We start from the raw sequence: 14,497 nt of genomic DNA, 5'->3' as shown, positions 1-14,497 counted from the left end.
TGAACGAAAAAAGTTAGCCATGTTTGGATTCACCGTTAGGTATGTGAGGGTGTATAATAAACTGTATAAAAAAAAGAAATTCACTAAATGGAATTCAAAAGGTTTTTTTTAAAGAATACACGTATATAAGGGATGTGTTACTAACCAAATAAAAAAATAACGTTGTATATTAAAGATGCCTGCTGCGCGAGGTATCTAGTTTACTGTAAAAACTATCGTATGATATTGTAAAGAACTGTATTATCTTTTCATATAGACCTCATTTAAAACACTCCGTCGTCAGCAGTGAAGTACGTGGTAAGCATATCACATTTGTATCTCTGGGATAATGGATTCCAGTGCCAACTATAGGCATTGATTTATTTATTTTCCATATCATCTGCAATTACTAACTCCAGTTAAAAGCAATACCTATAGGTTAATATGTTTTGAGATAGGTCAGATTAAATAAAATTTGGGACCATAAAATTACATGGTCTTTATTAACCCGTTCAAAGTGCATTCAGCATGTAAATCTTAGCGAACGGTTCGGGTATACAATCACAAGCACCTTAGCGATAACTGGTGTTTTTAGAATATATGATGTTTCGGCACTATTTTGTCCCGTAGGGCTCTGCTTACTGTTTGGCTCTGCCGATCCGTTCCGAACAACGCGTTTCCTTCTGACAGTAGAGCCCAGCTCGTAATACGTTCGGTCGGCACTTAAAAGTCAACTTGCTAAACTCCATAGTTCTCTGCACAATAAAGGGATGCTTACACACTCATTGACTGTATCTATTTGTTTATTTTTTTAATGCCGTGTTCATCTTAGACAGATACACTTAGATTTTGTACCACCGTTGAATGACTGAAAACCGCTGGGTAGAGATGTATCGTGTGTCAGACTGAAAATGGTTTAATTGCACATAACCTGAAAAATACAATAGACTCTATTACGGAAAGAATGCATATTTTATTTTGTAATCAAGCCTTGCTGATTGGTTTATTTAGATAGTTTTATTAACTAAATAATTTTTTATTTACTTTGGAACATTTACAATATTTAAATCCTTATTGTTTTTCATACCTATACTAAACATCATGTTAACTTAGAAATAGAATATTGATGTTAAGTATTGCTACAAAACTTGTAGCTACATGTGACATAGTAATACATTTAAATTTCTAATACATTAATACTAATTATACAATGTAATAATGAAAAAAATAAGAGTTTGTTGTTTATATCGTAGTAACTGACAAACATGTTTCAATAAATAATTTATTTAAACTTACATACTTAACATATTCAAATTGATTTAGCCTTTAAATTGTCCGCATACGTTTTTAAAGTACGAATTTAGTCCAATGTTTTTTTTTCGAACACAACCTGGGAATTTTCAGTCCTAGAGAAATAAAGAATTTCCAATACCGGTATAAAATTTATAGCTGTAACAAAGCTAATTTTTATTTTGTAATTAATAACAATTCAACTTTCTACTCTCAGGTAGAGAGAACCGATAATAGCAAACCTAGCTTTTTATCCCTAACGTTAGTTTTTTTATTCAGTACACATTTTAAATAACACAAATTAACGATGATCTATTTACTAAAACTTTTCTGATATTTCACAAGAAAAATTCACAATAACAAAAATTACGTCTTCGGCATAGATACTTTAAACCAAAGACTAGGTTCGCTGCATGTGCAAGCTACGTTGTAAAAAAAATGTATGGCTCATTCCATTGAACTGCTTATTTGCTTATAGAACTGTCAAAAACACTTGAAACAGCAAGTTATACACTGATCAAAAATTGTTATAACTATAAAATGTCATAGATATTTGTGCGGTAAATTTTTTTGAAGTCAAAAGTGTTAGATACCTATTTGGTAACTTAAACATACAAATATTTACCTAGAACGACTTACACTTTTGCATAATAACCCAAAAGTAAGAAGATGTCTACTGAAGTACGCCTGAGAAAAAGATTTTTTACCACTGTGAGCCAATGTTTGTCTCGGCTCGTGACGTCAGGCACAACCTGCGTGTCGGGAGAAACAGCTGACTCTGTAGAAGCACTCGTAGCGCCTACGCTACATTCGCGATAGCGCGCAAGCCGCATGTAAACAGCACAGTCGCACACGCACAGCACAGCGGGTCGCAACATTCCATCGTTTTCCTTCCCTCATTTATTTTGGTGGAAGTTTTCGGTTTTAATCTTTTGAATTTTATCAGCTTTTACTATGTTAAGCAGATTTGTCTACCTAATTCCAAGCAGTTCAGTTCGCCGTTTGGTTTTTAATAACTTTGTGGTTATGATAAATAACAAAGCATTTCGTCTCAATGAAATACCATTTTCAAATAACTTTCACTTTTTTATCTATGAGCAGGACGCAACTAGACTGGTTTCCACCCGCGCCGCGGCAAGAACTCACCTTATCTTTCCCCCCCCCCCCCCCTGTTTTTTCCAAAACAATCACACTAAAATCTTTCCCGAAAACATCTCACTTCGCCAATATTTACTCCCCCTTTTTTCAAAACAATCAAACCTAAACCTTTCCAGAAAACACCTCAACAACTCATATCGCCACCACATATTAATTTCCTATTCCAAATATGTTTGATTCAACTAATACGGTCAATAAATTTACTAGCAATCATTTCATTTTTATGCATCGCAAGTTAAATAGTACGCGAAATATATCAGATTTTAAATATTTGGGGATAAACATGTATGTATCTTTCAATCTTTCAATCTTTATGTTTTGTGTTCATACGGCACGATATTCAAGTAAATATCCATAGTGAAATTTAATCTGCCAGTTCAGCCCCCCCCCCCCTCAAAATGCGGCACTCAGGGCCACCCTATATTTACGCCCTTGTCTATAATAATAGTTAGCTAATGTAAGCCACTGACGTTGTATATCTTTTTGTTGGTCACGAAGAAAAATCGACGCATATCATAAAACTAAGTGACGTTCTTTTAATGATTTTTAAAATAAGAAGATCATTAAAAAAAATTTACATCTGCCATTTCTGTTTTTTAACCACCGTGGTTTCAAAACAGCATTAGCGTTAAAAAAAAAAAGTTTTAAAACAAGGAGTTTGACAACTTTCTTTGGGCCGTGCGCGTGATTTGTTTTGTTCGTGTGTGTGTGTGCTGTTTTCTTATGTAGCAGCTGCGATCTCTTTCTGTACATCCAACTTCCGTGCATTTGTGCTGTGCTCATCTTGTTGCGAATGTAGCCCAGCCTTGATTTTATTTGTATCGACGTGCTTTGAATGCGATTTCCTCTTATCAATAGGGTGTCTGTTTGTGTCGATACATTTTATATGGAAATAGAGCAGTTTATCTCTTAAAATGTCCTCCAAGTGTAGGTATACTCTTGCTTATTTAAATGTATATATAAAATAAATAAATATGACACTTAACTCTCACAGTCATTGACTATATCTTATATATAAAATTCTCGTGTCACAGTTTTCGTTGCCATACTCCTCCGAAACGGCTTGACCGATTTTGATGAAATTTTTTGTGCTTATCCGGTATATATGAGAATCGGCCAACATCTATTTTTCATCCCCCTAAATGTTAGGGGTAGTCCACCCCTAAATTTTTTTTTTTATTTCCAGTTTTTGGTAGGAAATCACCATGGCAACGGCTGTAGCATTGTTGATGCTTCATTCGTCTCCATGGAAACGACTATTTCATTGTTAGTGCAGTCCTCATCACCGTTGAAATTTTGCGGGTACATTAAATATCAAAAATTGCCCTTTTTTTTTCAAGTATATATATTTTACAGACTTGAAACTTCACAGTAATGTTCCTTATGTTACGCAGGATGACATTTTCCGAAAATTAGATCCCATGGGTGGTTAAAACCAGGAAACAGTGGGTACTTTGTCTGCATGAGAACAGGATTTTCAATTGTTCATGCCTTCTGCGTCTCCATGGCAACGGGCATCGCGCGGCAGTGGCGTACCCACAAGGAGGGGCATGTATAATAAGCGGCGCAAGAGTGATCTGCCTGTAGACTGCCATAGCGAAGTACGGGTACATCAGTTTTATGTTGCGTGCACGAGTCGGGAAACCATCGGTACATTATACAGCATTGTAATAAATTTTCACGGAATTTTTTATTATTTACCATTACTGTAAATGGGAGATGTGGCATAATTCTTTTTCCATTAGTATAGCCGTGCGAAGCCGGGTCGGGCAGCTAGTAAATTATAAAATTTATACTTGTTTATGTTCTTCATTAAACTGGCCTTTTATAGTTTACATACTGGATTTGTCTTAAATCGACCGACAAAATTAATTTGTTGATTCATTACCAAAAAAATTAAAAAAACAAAAAACAAATGGTACAAAGTGTTTTCCAGAGCTGGGAAATGACTTTGAAGACGAAGCTGAACCTCTGGTTTGTTTCTAATAATGATGAGTATTTTGAATTAAATACTATGCTATCAGATAGTTCAAAATCGAACCAATTAAAAATATCATCGTGTGTTACAACCCGTAAATCCATCATTTTTTAGAAATGTTTATATCGAAATTTGAACGAGAAAACCATAACATTGGGCAGGTATACTGGGCCGGTATACTAGGGGTGCTACGAATCAGAGGCACTCTTTGTTAAGTGAGGTATCAAGTCACTGAAGGTATTTCAAAGAACAATTTAATTAATAAGGAAAGACTGTTTTGACGAGTGAATTAATAACCCATCTTACACAATTTCATTATCCTTCCGCGTCACAAAAATTTGTGTGAAATTGTGGTGATTGTATAACGTTATGCAGACGCTTAGTTTTCCATCTTGAACCTAATTCTGCTAATTAAAGAATAAACACTATTATCCAACTCAAGACGTACGCTAGCCTAGGAAGACACTAAGTCGATAAATGTGATGTTTTCCTTTTGTTTTTAACCTGTAGCCGAAATTTATGGTTATAATTAGGACGCGCTCTTTATACATATAAATTTTATATAGCATAATTTAGACAACAATTTAAATTGCGCCTGCTAGTTTCTACAACGGTTTTTACTAATGTCTATAACGTATGAAAAAGCTTTTTTATTGTGGGCAGGGAAGGGAGAGTGAAGGGGTGATATAGAATTTATTTGCCTACTGTTCACTTTTAAATTCTTTCCTTTATTTTGTGGAAATGATAGGTTTTTTTTTTTTTTTTTTTTTTTTTTTTTTGAAGGTTTACAAGGGGGATGGTGTGATTTCACCCTTCCCCCTAATCATCCTCTTCTTTCGACCCTAACATGAATGACGTTCAATAAGAGACTTTTTACATCAAATATGTTAAATATTGAACTTCTGGAGATGTTAGACCTACGAAAATAGTATCCTGACAATTCTTAATTCAATATGCACATTTCGCCTACCAACTTTATTGTATTGTATGAATGATATAAACTACTGTAACCTCAGATAATTCTTTATTCAATAATTCTGGCTTCTTGTGAAGAAAATAAACAGGGTAGGTCTACTACGTGGTTAATATAGGAAGTTAGGACAAAGTTTGTAATCATCTCGCACAGTGAACTTAAAATATGTGTGCCGACATCTATCGTTTCAAAGTGATACTCTTCTGCGTATGATGTGTACATGCAGAGCTCTCTGTTTGGATTTATAGCAACTATTGATTTTAAGTACGCGGCACACGAGGTAGAGCGCTGTACAAGCGAGATGTTTGTCGCATTAGAAGCTATCTATCCCATTTATTGTAACATTTATATCGGGGAATGAAAGCTGGTTAGGTGGTACTTGAATAATTTGAAAATGATTTTGTACCCCCAAAACAGAAGGCTTGAATCAGGACTGGAACGCATCCTTGTTCCAATTTGCACTTTTTGTAGTTACGTGCCCATTTAGGTCAATAATATTCTGTTAAGTATTTTCGTAATAGTTGTGCTTTGTCAACATTTGTAGCTTACCAGTGGCGGATACAGAAAAATTTGTTCCTGGGTGGATTTGAAATATATATATATATATATATATATATATATATATATATATAGACACACACACACACACAAAGTTTTTTGACTGTTAAATGATCGATCTCAAAGTAATGTACCTACTTCCTAACTAACTTGTAGGTTAGGCGTTGTGTAGCTGGAGTCGCAATGCCACGTCGGACACAAACAGATCCGACACGCTCAGTGGCCAATGAAGTAAAGTCAACACTACGAAATACAACCTGTGACGGTCCCCAAGAAGATTACATTACTAATTTCATCATGTCGCACGACAGAAAGCAAGTCGGAAAATTAACAGAACTAAACTTCAAAAACATTTACCTACTTAGTAGACTACTTAATTCTTATGCTGAAAAAAAATTTGATTTTACGTGTGGGTATTCTACACTTACTTATTTGTAGTGTATCTTCAACAGTTTACATACAATGAACTATCATCATGTTTATGGTCAAAACGTCATTATTCTACAGCAAGTCAAGATTTACTTTCAATTATTCGCATAGCGAACAGAATTAATTTATTCAGTGCCGTATTACCATATCTTTATCTTGCTTCCTTGTATCTAAAATAAACTAATGTAACTGCGTGCCAGAGACGACTAAATGTTATGCTTTTATGCACATCAGCTGTCAACAGGAAATAATAGGGTCTAGGCTGTTTTTTTTTTTTTTTTTTTTTTTAGCTCGTTCTATACTGCATTTTATGGACGCATTCGGCATGGGAATACCTACATATTTGCCGACAGTCACGTTAGAGTTGATCGAGTTATTATTGCCGTGGTATTCAGGGACGTAACTAGACATATTTTCACACGAGGCAAGAACTCGTTTAATACATTGAAAGTTTAATAGTGTGCAAAAAAAATAGCCGTTTTTAAATATTTGACGAATTATATGTATGTATCTGTCAATACACATAATTCAGTTCATATGGCGTCTAACATTATTCTGCGTTCTAACAGTACGATATTCAAGTAAATAAAAATTACTCCGCAAGTTTAGATGCCCCCCCCCCCCCCCCCCTCCTTCCGAGAAAAGCGGCGCCTGGGGTACAAGCTCTCTAGCTATGTCCCTGGTGCTATTGTGACCCTACGATATTAACTCTGTCGTGCTGGAACAATGTACGACGCCTGATCGATTTGTCGTGGAGCTTGACCTCAGCTTGAAAGCTCAATCTACATCACGACACTGCCTTCATCATAACTTGAACGGTAAAGGAGACTATTCCCTCCAACCCACAACCCCCTGACCATCCAAAAAAAACCGTTGTTGCGTCATCCACTAAAGCTCCTTAAAAATAAAAAAAATATCACTAATTACTAAATCACCACAAATATAATTATAAGTTATAATTGATTATTTATTTTGTCGCACAAGCTATCAATTCAAGTAATGACTATATTACATTAATTTTACATTTTAAAAATATTATCATTACTTTAGGACAAGTTTACGTAAAAGAGTGACCAAAAAAAATTCCTAATTTTAGAAAACGGTTTTTCTACTTTTTGTAGTTATTATTTTTGTTGGTATTAATAGACGGTATGAAAATAAAGACGATTTATTGCTTTCAACAGTTTTTATGTCATTAAAATTTTTCATCTCTTATCCATGTCACTAATTAATATTACGTTAACCATTGTTAAGCTTATAGACATTTGAAGTTAAACTTATGTACAGTCAGATGATCAAGTTGACACAATGAATCATCAGACGTAACGAAAAATGCTAAGTGAAATAATCATGGCGCTCGATAGCTTGATTGGGAGCGTTGTAGTACCTATATATTTGGGAGTTTTGGACCACTTAAAAAATATCGAAATAGCATGAAAAATTTTCAAAATTCCATTAAAAATACCACAAATTAAAAAGAAATCGTCTCATAACCTACCATATTATTAATAACAAACCATAAAAATATCCAAATTTTAGGATTTTCACTTATAATTCAGATTTTCGCTTAAAATTAGGTATATTTTCGACCCCAAATTAGTTAGCAATAAATTAAATACAAACATTATGACCCAAATAATTGTACACAAATGATTTAAATATCAAGCATCGTAAAAAAATTATGAACACTAATTAAAAGTCAAATAATTGATCAAAATTGAGCTGGCGTTTTAAAAAACAATAAAGTTAATAAAATTGATTAAAATGTTTTTTTAATAATCTTAATGTCCAAAAAATTTTCTATAATGAAGATGTATTTCATATTAATTAAGATTATTTTTACAATTTAAATTTAGATAATATTACATAGATCCGATATAAAACGTTTAAAATATTATGTCCTTCCATACTTATGATATCTGAACTTTTTCGACAGATATTTTAATATCCGAGTAAACTATATAATTATGAACAAAATTACTAACAATTAGATTATTATTTTGGATAGAGTTTTCACCAAAATATCAAACACTTCTTCATTTTATATACCCAATATATAAAATTAAGGTTTTTAATTCTAACAAGCAACTCAATAGTATGTATATCTTTAAAATTAAAGAAATGAATTGAAACATGTTGACATCTCACTTAATAGAGCAAATTAAATATCAACACTGATTTTGTCTCATTTAAATTACATGTTCTATCCTTGAAAAATGTTTTCAAAATCTACATTAAATGTTAATGTTTCTTCGTCACAAACTATGTATAGTTGTTTTTCTATTTCCACAATCTAAGTTAAATAAATATGTAGGTATTGCACATATATGCAAGATGCGGGGGCACATAGCAATGAGGTACAGTATAATTCATCTTTCTCCTGCTTTTCCTTCTTTAATTTTTTTAATGTAATTTCACTCAATAGTTCTTATAAAAGCCGTTTATTTCGTTTAGACTTTGGTGGTTTCAGCAGGCAACGGACGGTCTTTGAGTTGGAGTTGGCCATCCTTGACTACCATGACAAATTCCTGCGAACATAACAAGCGTCACAGTAGTTAAGACTAAAGGAGGAGAAATTTGTTGGTTAAATAACGTTATTTTTAGCTAACAGATAAAATGTATTAATTTTATGAAATTCACACATTTTAAGGTGTTACGTAAACAAATACCTGCAGTAAAGATTACGTACAGGATATTAATTTATTGAACTGTCTTAGTCTTCAAATTGTTCTTGTTACGTAACAAAAATTAAAATTAACTCTTACGTAGGTTTTTGTGATATTTTTAATTCTAAATACTAACTTAATAAAAAACGTAAAATATAAACATATTTTACCATGGTAGTAAATGACATAAATTTTTAAAATAATTTACCAATTCAGAAGCTAGAAGTTTAAATCTTTGATTAATTTTTTTTGTTTATGTCAACTAGTTTCTTTCATTACAAACAAAAAATATTAAATTTATATTCATAATTTTGCTGTACATTTTAAATTGTAATTTTTAGTTATAAATCAATACAATTGGAATAACACACTTTCAATGTGCTTACTTTATTAAAATCATCAAAATGGAATAAATAAATTATACAGTTTTGGTTTTCGAAAGCAAACTGGACTTTAAGGACTTATTTGGAAATAATGGTTACGATTTGTATCATTGAGAGGAAAGAAATGTTTTCATTTTGTTAAATTTTTGCTTTGCCTTCTGCTATATTAGGTCACTTTACTCGCGCTTTTATTTAAATGCTCATTAAAAATTTTATGAAATGATTAGTGTGTTTAAAATTAAATAAAAAATACGTTTATTATATTACTCTGTTTACATTTGCTGTCCTTTCCAAAAAAAAAAAAATATTGCTTTCGTTAATTCGTCTGTGGCATTCTCATAAAATAATTCTATACTCACGTAGCCTTCAAGAAGGTACAGTAGTGGATCCCTGTTGGGTCCATGGTTCAAACCGAGAGAGGAGCAGTTGTTCTTCATGACCGTGGAGATAATTTCTTGCGCCGTTGGGGCTAGGGCAGGTTTCAGTGGAGGCTGCACTTGGCTAACATGCGGGGCCGTCAACATCGGTATGCTTTGGAGTCCTGAAAAAAATAATCCCCTTCGCTACAGCCTACAGAAAAAGGTAGATTTCGAAATACCTATTTCTTCTGGAAATATTTTGGAAACTTCTATAAAATTCTGGGAGACTTTAAGAACTTAATGTACAAAACATGTTTATGTTCTCCATAAATAAAAAATGATCGATTATACATCTTTTTTTCATTTTCCATGCAACGAAAATATTATGAATGTTTTTAACTCAATGTTTTCAGCATTGAATAGCTTAGAACGAATTATATGTTATGTCAATTAAGGTAATTATTACTTTTTTTTTACCTTAAAAAAATATTTATCATCAATTGCACTAATAAAGTGGTCGTACAAAAAATTGCTTTGGACCAAGTTAAAAATAATAGTGAAATGGTTTCAAGTCAATTCTAACGAATTTAATACTAAGAGGGATTTTTTAAAATTTAAACCCCTGTTTTTACGGTAATAAATCGTTTCATCAAAAATTGTGTCAGCCATAGTATTAGATAAAGTTTAGGGTTAATACAATAAAATATAACAGATTTTATATTATACTTTCAACCGTGTTATTTACACCCCTGGTTGTAATATTGTTAAGATCATAATTTATTTTAACAAAAATTTTAGAAAATATTTAGATTGTGAAACAAAAATAAGAATGGATTTAATAGCATATATGGAAGAGAAGTTATATTTATTTTCTTAATTCATCCCCAAGTTTTTTTCAATCCTTTGCAATAATGGTTTTTATTATAAAAATTGTTTCAGACAACAGTTTTAGATAAAAATTAAAAGATTAATAAACAATTCGAACGGATTTGATGGTGTAATTACTAAGGTAGTTATGAATTTATTTTGTTTTTTTTAACACCTATTTATCTACCCTTTGCAGTAAAGATTAGTGTAATCAAAAATTGTTTCATACAAAAATTTTAGGTATTATTTATAAGGGTTACAAACAATCAGAATAGATTTTATATTGTACTTAATAAGGGTGTCAATATTTTTTCCCTCATCAATCCCGGATATTTCCACTTTTGCAGTAATAGTTGGTCATATAAAAATTATTTTAGATGAAAATTGTACATAATAATTTATGGTTTTACAATAAAAAATAATGGTAAGGAAATTATGATATTTTTAAAAATTCTACCCCTGATTTTTTATCCCGTTTCTGCAATGGTTCGTTTCATCAAAAATTGTTTCATTCAAATGTTTAATATAAAAATTTTGCCATACACAAACTATTTGAACTGATTTGATAGTGTGGCTACTAATAGAAATATGAATTATGTTTTGTCCTCCAACCCATGTTTTATCCACCCCTTGCAGTTATGGTTCGTCGTATAAAAATGTATTTCTTAGAAAGTTTTTGGCATTACTCCTACAAGTTATTATACGTTGAATTGGATTTGATTTTCATCATATTATGGGAGCTAAAGCGAATGTTCAGTTTTTTTACCCCTTTAGTAGGATTCCTAGTAACGAACTCGAACGAGATTTCCCATTATACATCAGTTTGAAAATGATTTTTGAAAAATTACGGCAGTTATCGTGTCCATATAAATGTGGTATACATATAGATAAAAATTTCACCTGACGATGGTTTTGTGGCCTTTAGATCATGAAACGAAAACCGATATAAAAATTTTCCGGAAGACGCACCATCGTGTCGGCGACAAATAGGTAATATTTCTTTTTAATCTACCTAAAGCAGCAGGACTGTTGTTCAAAATATCGTGGCTTCGCTTATCTAGGTGCATCACAGCATCGTCACGTTGACAAAACGATTCATTGGTTCTATTTGAATGTTAAACAACATAAGGTTTCTTAATACATAAAGTTTCTATAATTGTATAAAAATTTATTAAATGATCCAAAATAAATTTATCAGAAATCTATTTGCGTCTGTTGGTCGAGCCGAAAAGGAATTATGTTAAAATCAAAATAACTCTAGGGCATGTCAAATTTGTCTTTTTTGAATCTCAAATATTCATTCATAATTTTTTTTTTTGTTTACTTGATTTTGTTAATGTAAATTTACTGCCTAAACATTTTTTTTGGTTTGACTCGAAAAATAATAGGCCTACTAATAACTTTATCGGTTGAAAACCGTTCCCTGAAAAGCTTTCCAACATCTAACCGCACATATAATAAGCATGACGAAAAAAAGTCAAATTATTTTGTATTAAATTATGTTTTCCATGGTTAAAAAAAAACAAAAAAAAAGTAAAATATAAAATTATGCATCAATTTTCGTAAGAAAAACTATCTTTTGTCTCTTAAAACACATTTCATACCAGCAAAAATAGCCATAGCATGTGTTTTATAAATTTAAAATACCTTTCATGCAGTATTGCAAATTGTTTCTTAGCTCCTGGTTTCCAAAAAAATTTTTTTAAAAATACAGACAATTATTTTCTGTCTGTATCTTAAACTATTTCTCTGAACTCGGGCAGTAGCGATAGCTACCGTCCACTATCCAGTAAAGGCGTCCTTCCTGTAGCCCAGGCCGTATCTCTGGACGTAGAGCCAGTAGTAGAGCACGTCCCCGGGCAGCAGCGGTACCTACCGTCCACTATCCAGTAGCTGGCGTCCTTCCTGTAGCCCAGGCCGTATCTCTGGACGTAGAGCCAGTAGTAGAGCACGTCCCCGGGCAGCAGCGGTACCTACCGTCCACTATCCAGTAGCTGGCGTCCTTCCTGTAGCCCAGGCCGTATCTCTGGACGTAGAGCCAGTAGTAGAGCACGTCCCCGGGCAGCAGCGGTACCTACCGTCCACTATCCAGTAGCTGGCGTCCTTCCTGTAGCCCAGGCCGTATCTCTGGACGTAGAGCCAGTAGTAGAGCACGTCCCCGGGCAGCAGCGGTACCTACCGTCCACTATCCAGTAGCTGGCGTCCTTCCTGTAGCCCAGGCCGTATCTCTGGACGTAGAGCCAGTAGTAGAGCACGTCCCCGGGCAGCAGCGGTACCTACCGTCCACTATCCAGTAGCTGGCGTCCTTCCTGTAGCCCAGGCCGTATCTCTGGACGTAGAGCCAGTAGTAGAGCACGTCCCCGGGCAGCAGCGGTACCTACCGTCCACTATCCAGTAGCTGGCGTCCTTCCTGTAGCCCAGGCCGTATCTCTGGACGTAGAGCCAGTAGTAGAGCACGTCCCCGGGCAGCAGCGGTACCTACCGTCCACTATCCAGTAGCTGGCGTCCTTCCTGTAGCCCAGGCCGTATCTCTGGACGTAGAGCCAGTAGTAGAGCACGTCCCCGGGCAGCAGCGGTACCTACCGTCCACTATCCAGTAGCTGGCGTCCTTCCTGTAGCCCAGGCCGTATCTCTGGACGTAGAGCCAGTAGTAGAGCACGTCCCCGGGCAGCAGCGGTACCTACCGTCCACTATCCAGTAGCTGGCGTCCTTCCTGTAGCCCAGGCCGTATCTCTGGACGTAGAGCCAGTAGTAGAGCACGTCCCCGGGCAGCAGCGGTACCTACCGTCCACTATCCAGTAGCTGGCGTCCTTCCTGTAGCCCAGGCCGTATCTCTGGACGTAGAGCCAGTAGTAGAGCACGTCCCCGGGCAGCAGCGGTACCTACCGTCCACTATCCAGTAGCTGGCGTCCTTCCTGTAGCCCAGGCCGTATCTCTGGACGTAGAGCCAGTAGTAGAGCACGTCCCCGGGCAGCAGCGGTACCTACCGTCCACTATCCAGTAGCTGGCGTCCTTCCTGTAGCCCAGGCCGTATCTCTGGACATAGAGCCAGTAGTAGAGCACGTCCCGGGGCAGCAGGGGTACCTACCGTCCACTATCCAGTAGCTGGCGTCCTTCCTGTAGCCCAGGCCGTATCTCTGGACGTAGAGCCAGTAGTAGAGCACGTCCCCGGGCAGCATCGGTACCTACCGTCCACTATCCAGTAGCTGGCGTCCTTCCTGTAGCCCAGGCCGTATCTCTGGACGTAGAGCCAGTAGTAGAGCACGTCCCCGGGCAGCAGCGGTACCTACCGTCCACTATCCAGTAGCTGGCGTCCTTCCTGTAGCCCAGGCCGTATCTCTGGACGTAGAACCAGTAGTAGAGCACGTCCCCGGGCAGCAGCGGTACCTACCGTCCACTATCCAGTAGCTGGCGTCCTTCCTGTAGCCCAGGCCGTATCTCTGGACATAGAGCCAGTAGTAGAGCACGTCCCCGGGCAGCAGCGGTACCTACCGTCCACTATCCAGTAGCTGGCGTCCTTCCTGTAGCCCAGGCCGTATCTCTGGACGTAGAGCCAGTAGTAGAGCACGTCCCCGGGCAGCAGCGGTACCTACCGTCCACTATCCAGTAGCTGGCGTCCTTCCTGTAGCCCAGGCCGTATCTCTGGACATAGAGCCAGTAGTAGAGCACGTCCCGGGGCAGCAGGGGTACCTACCGTCCACTATCCAGTAGCTGGCGTCCTTCCTGTAGCCCAGGCCGTATCTCTGGACGTAGAGCCAGTAGTAGAGCACGTCCCCGGGCAGCATCGGTACCTACCGTCCACTATCCAGTAGCTGGCGTCCTTCCTGTAGCCCAGGCCGTATCTCTGGACGTAGAGC

At 36.2% G+C, this 14,497-nt stretch overlaps 1 protein-coding gene across 1 annotated transcript; it reads right to left on the bottom strand.

Moving 5' to 3' along the window:
- Window positions 1-8,733: 8,733 nt before the first annotated feature.
- On the bottom strand, window positions 8,734-13,819 carry LOC134532259 (uncharacterized). The gene is made up of 5 exons (XM_063368679.1): window positions 13,670-13,819; window positions 12,761-12,916; window positions 12,517-12,613; window positions 9,774-9,955; window positions 8,734-8,893 (listed from the first exon to the last, which is right to left on the bottom strand). Exons 1-5 carry the CDS (start codon window positions 13,817-13,819, stop codon window positions 8,816-8,818), a joined length of 663 nt encoding a protein of 220 aa, XP_063224749.1. The 3' UTR covers window positions 8,734-8,815.
- Between the last annotated feature and the right edge of the window lie 678 nt (window positions 13,820-14,497).

This window comes from Bacillus rossius, chromosome 5, assembly GCF_032445375.1.
Source record: "Bacillus rossius redtenbacheri isolate Brsri chromosome 5, Brsri_v3, whole genome shotgun sequence".
NCBI lineage: Eukaryota > Metazoa > Arthropoda > Insecta > Phasmatodea > Bacillidae > Bacillus > Bacillus rossius.
The sequence above is the reverse complement of the archived record's forward strand: the minus strand, read 5'-3'. Positions and strand labels throughout refer to the sequence as shown.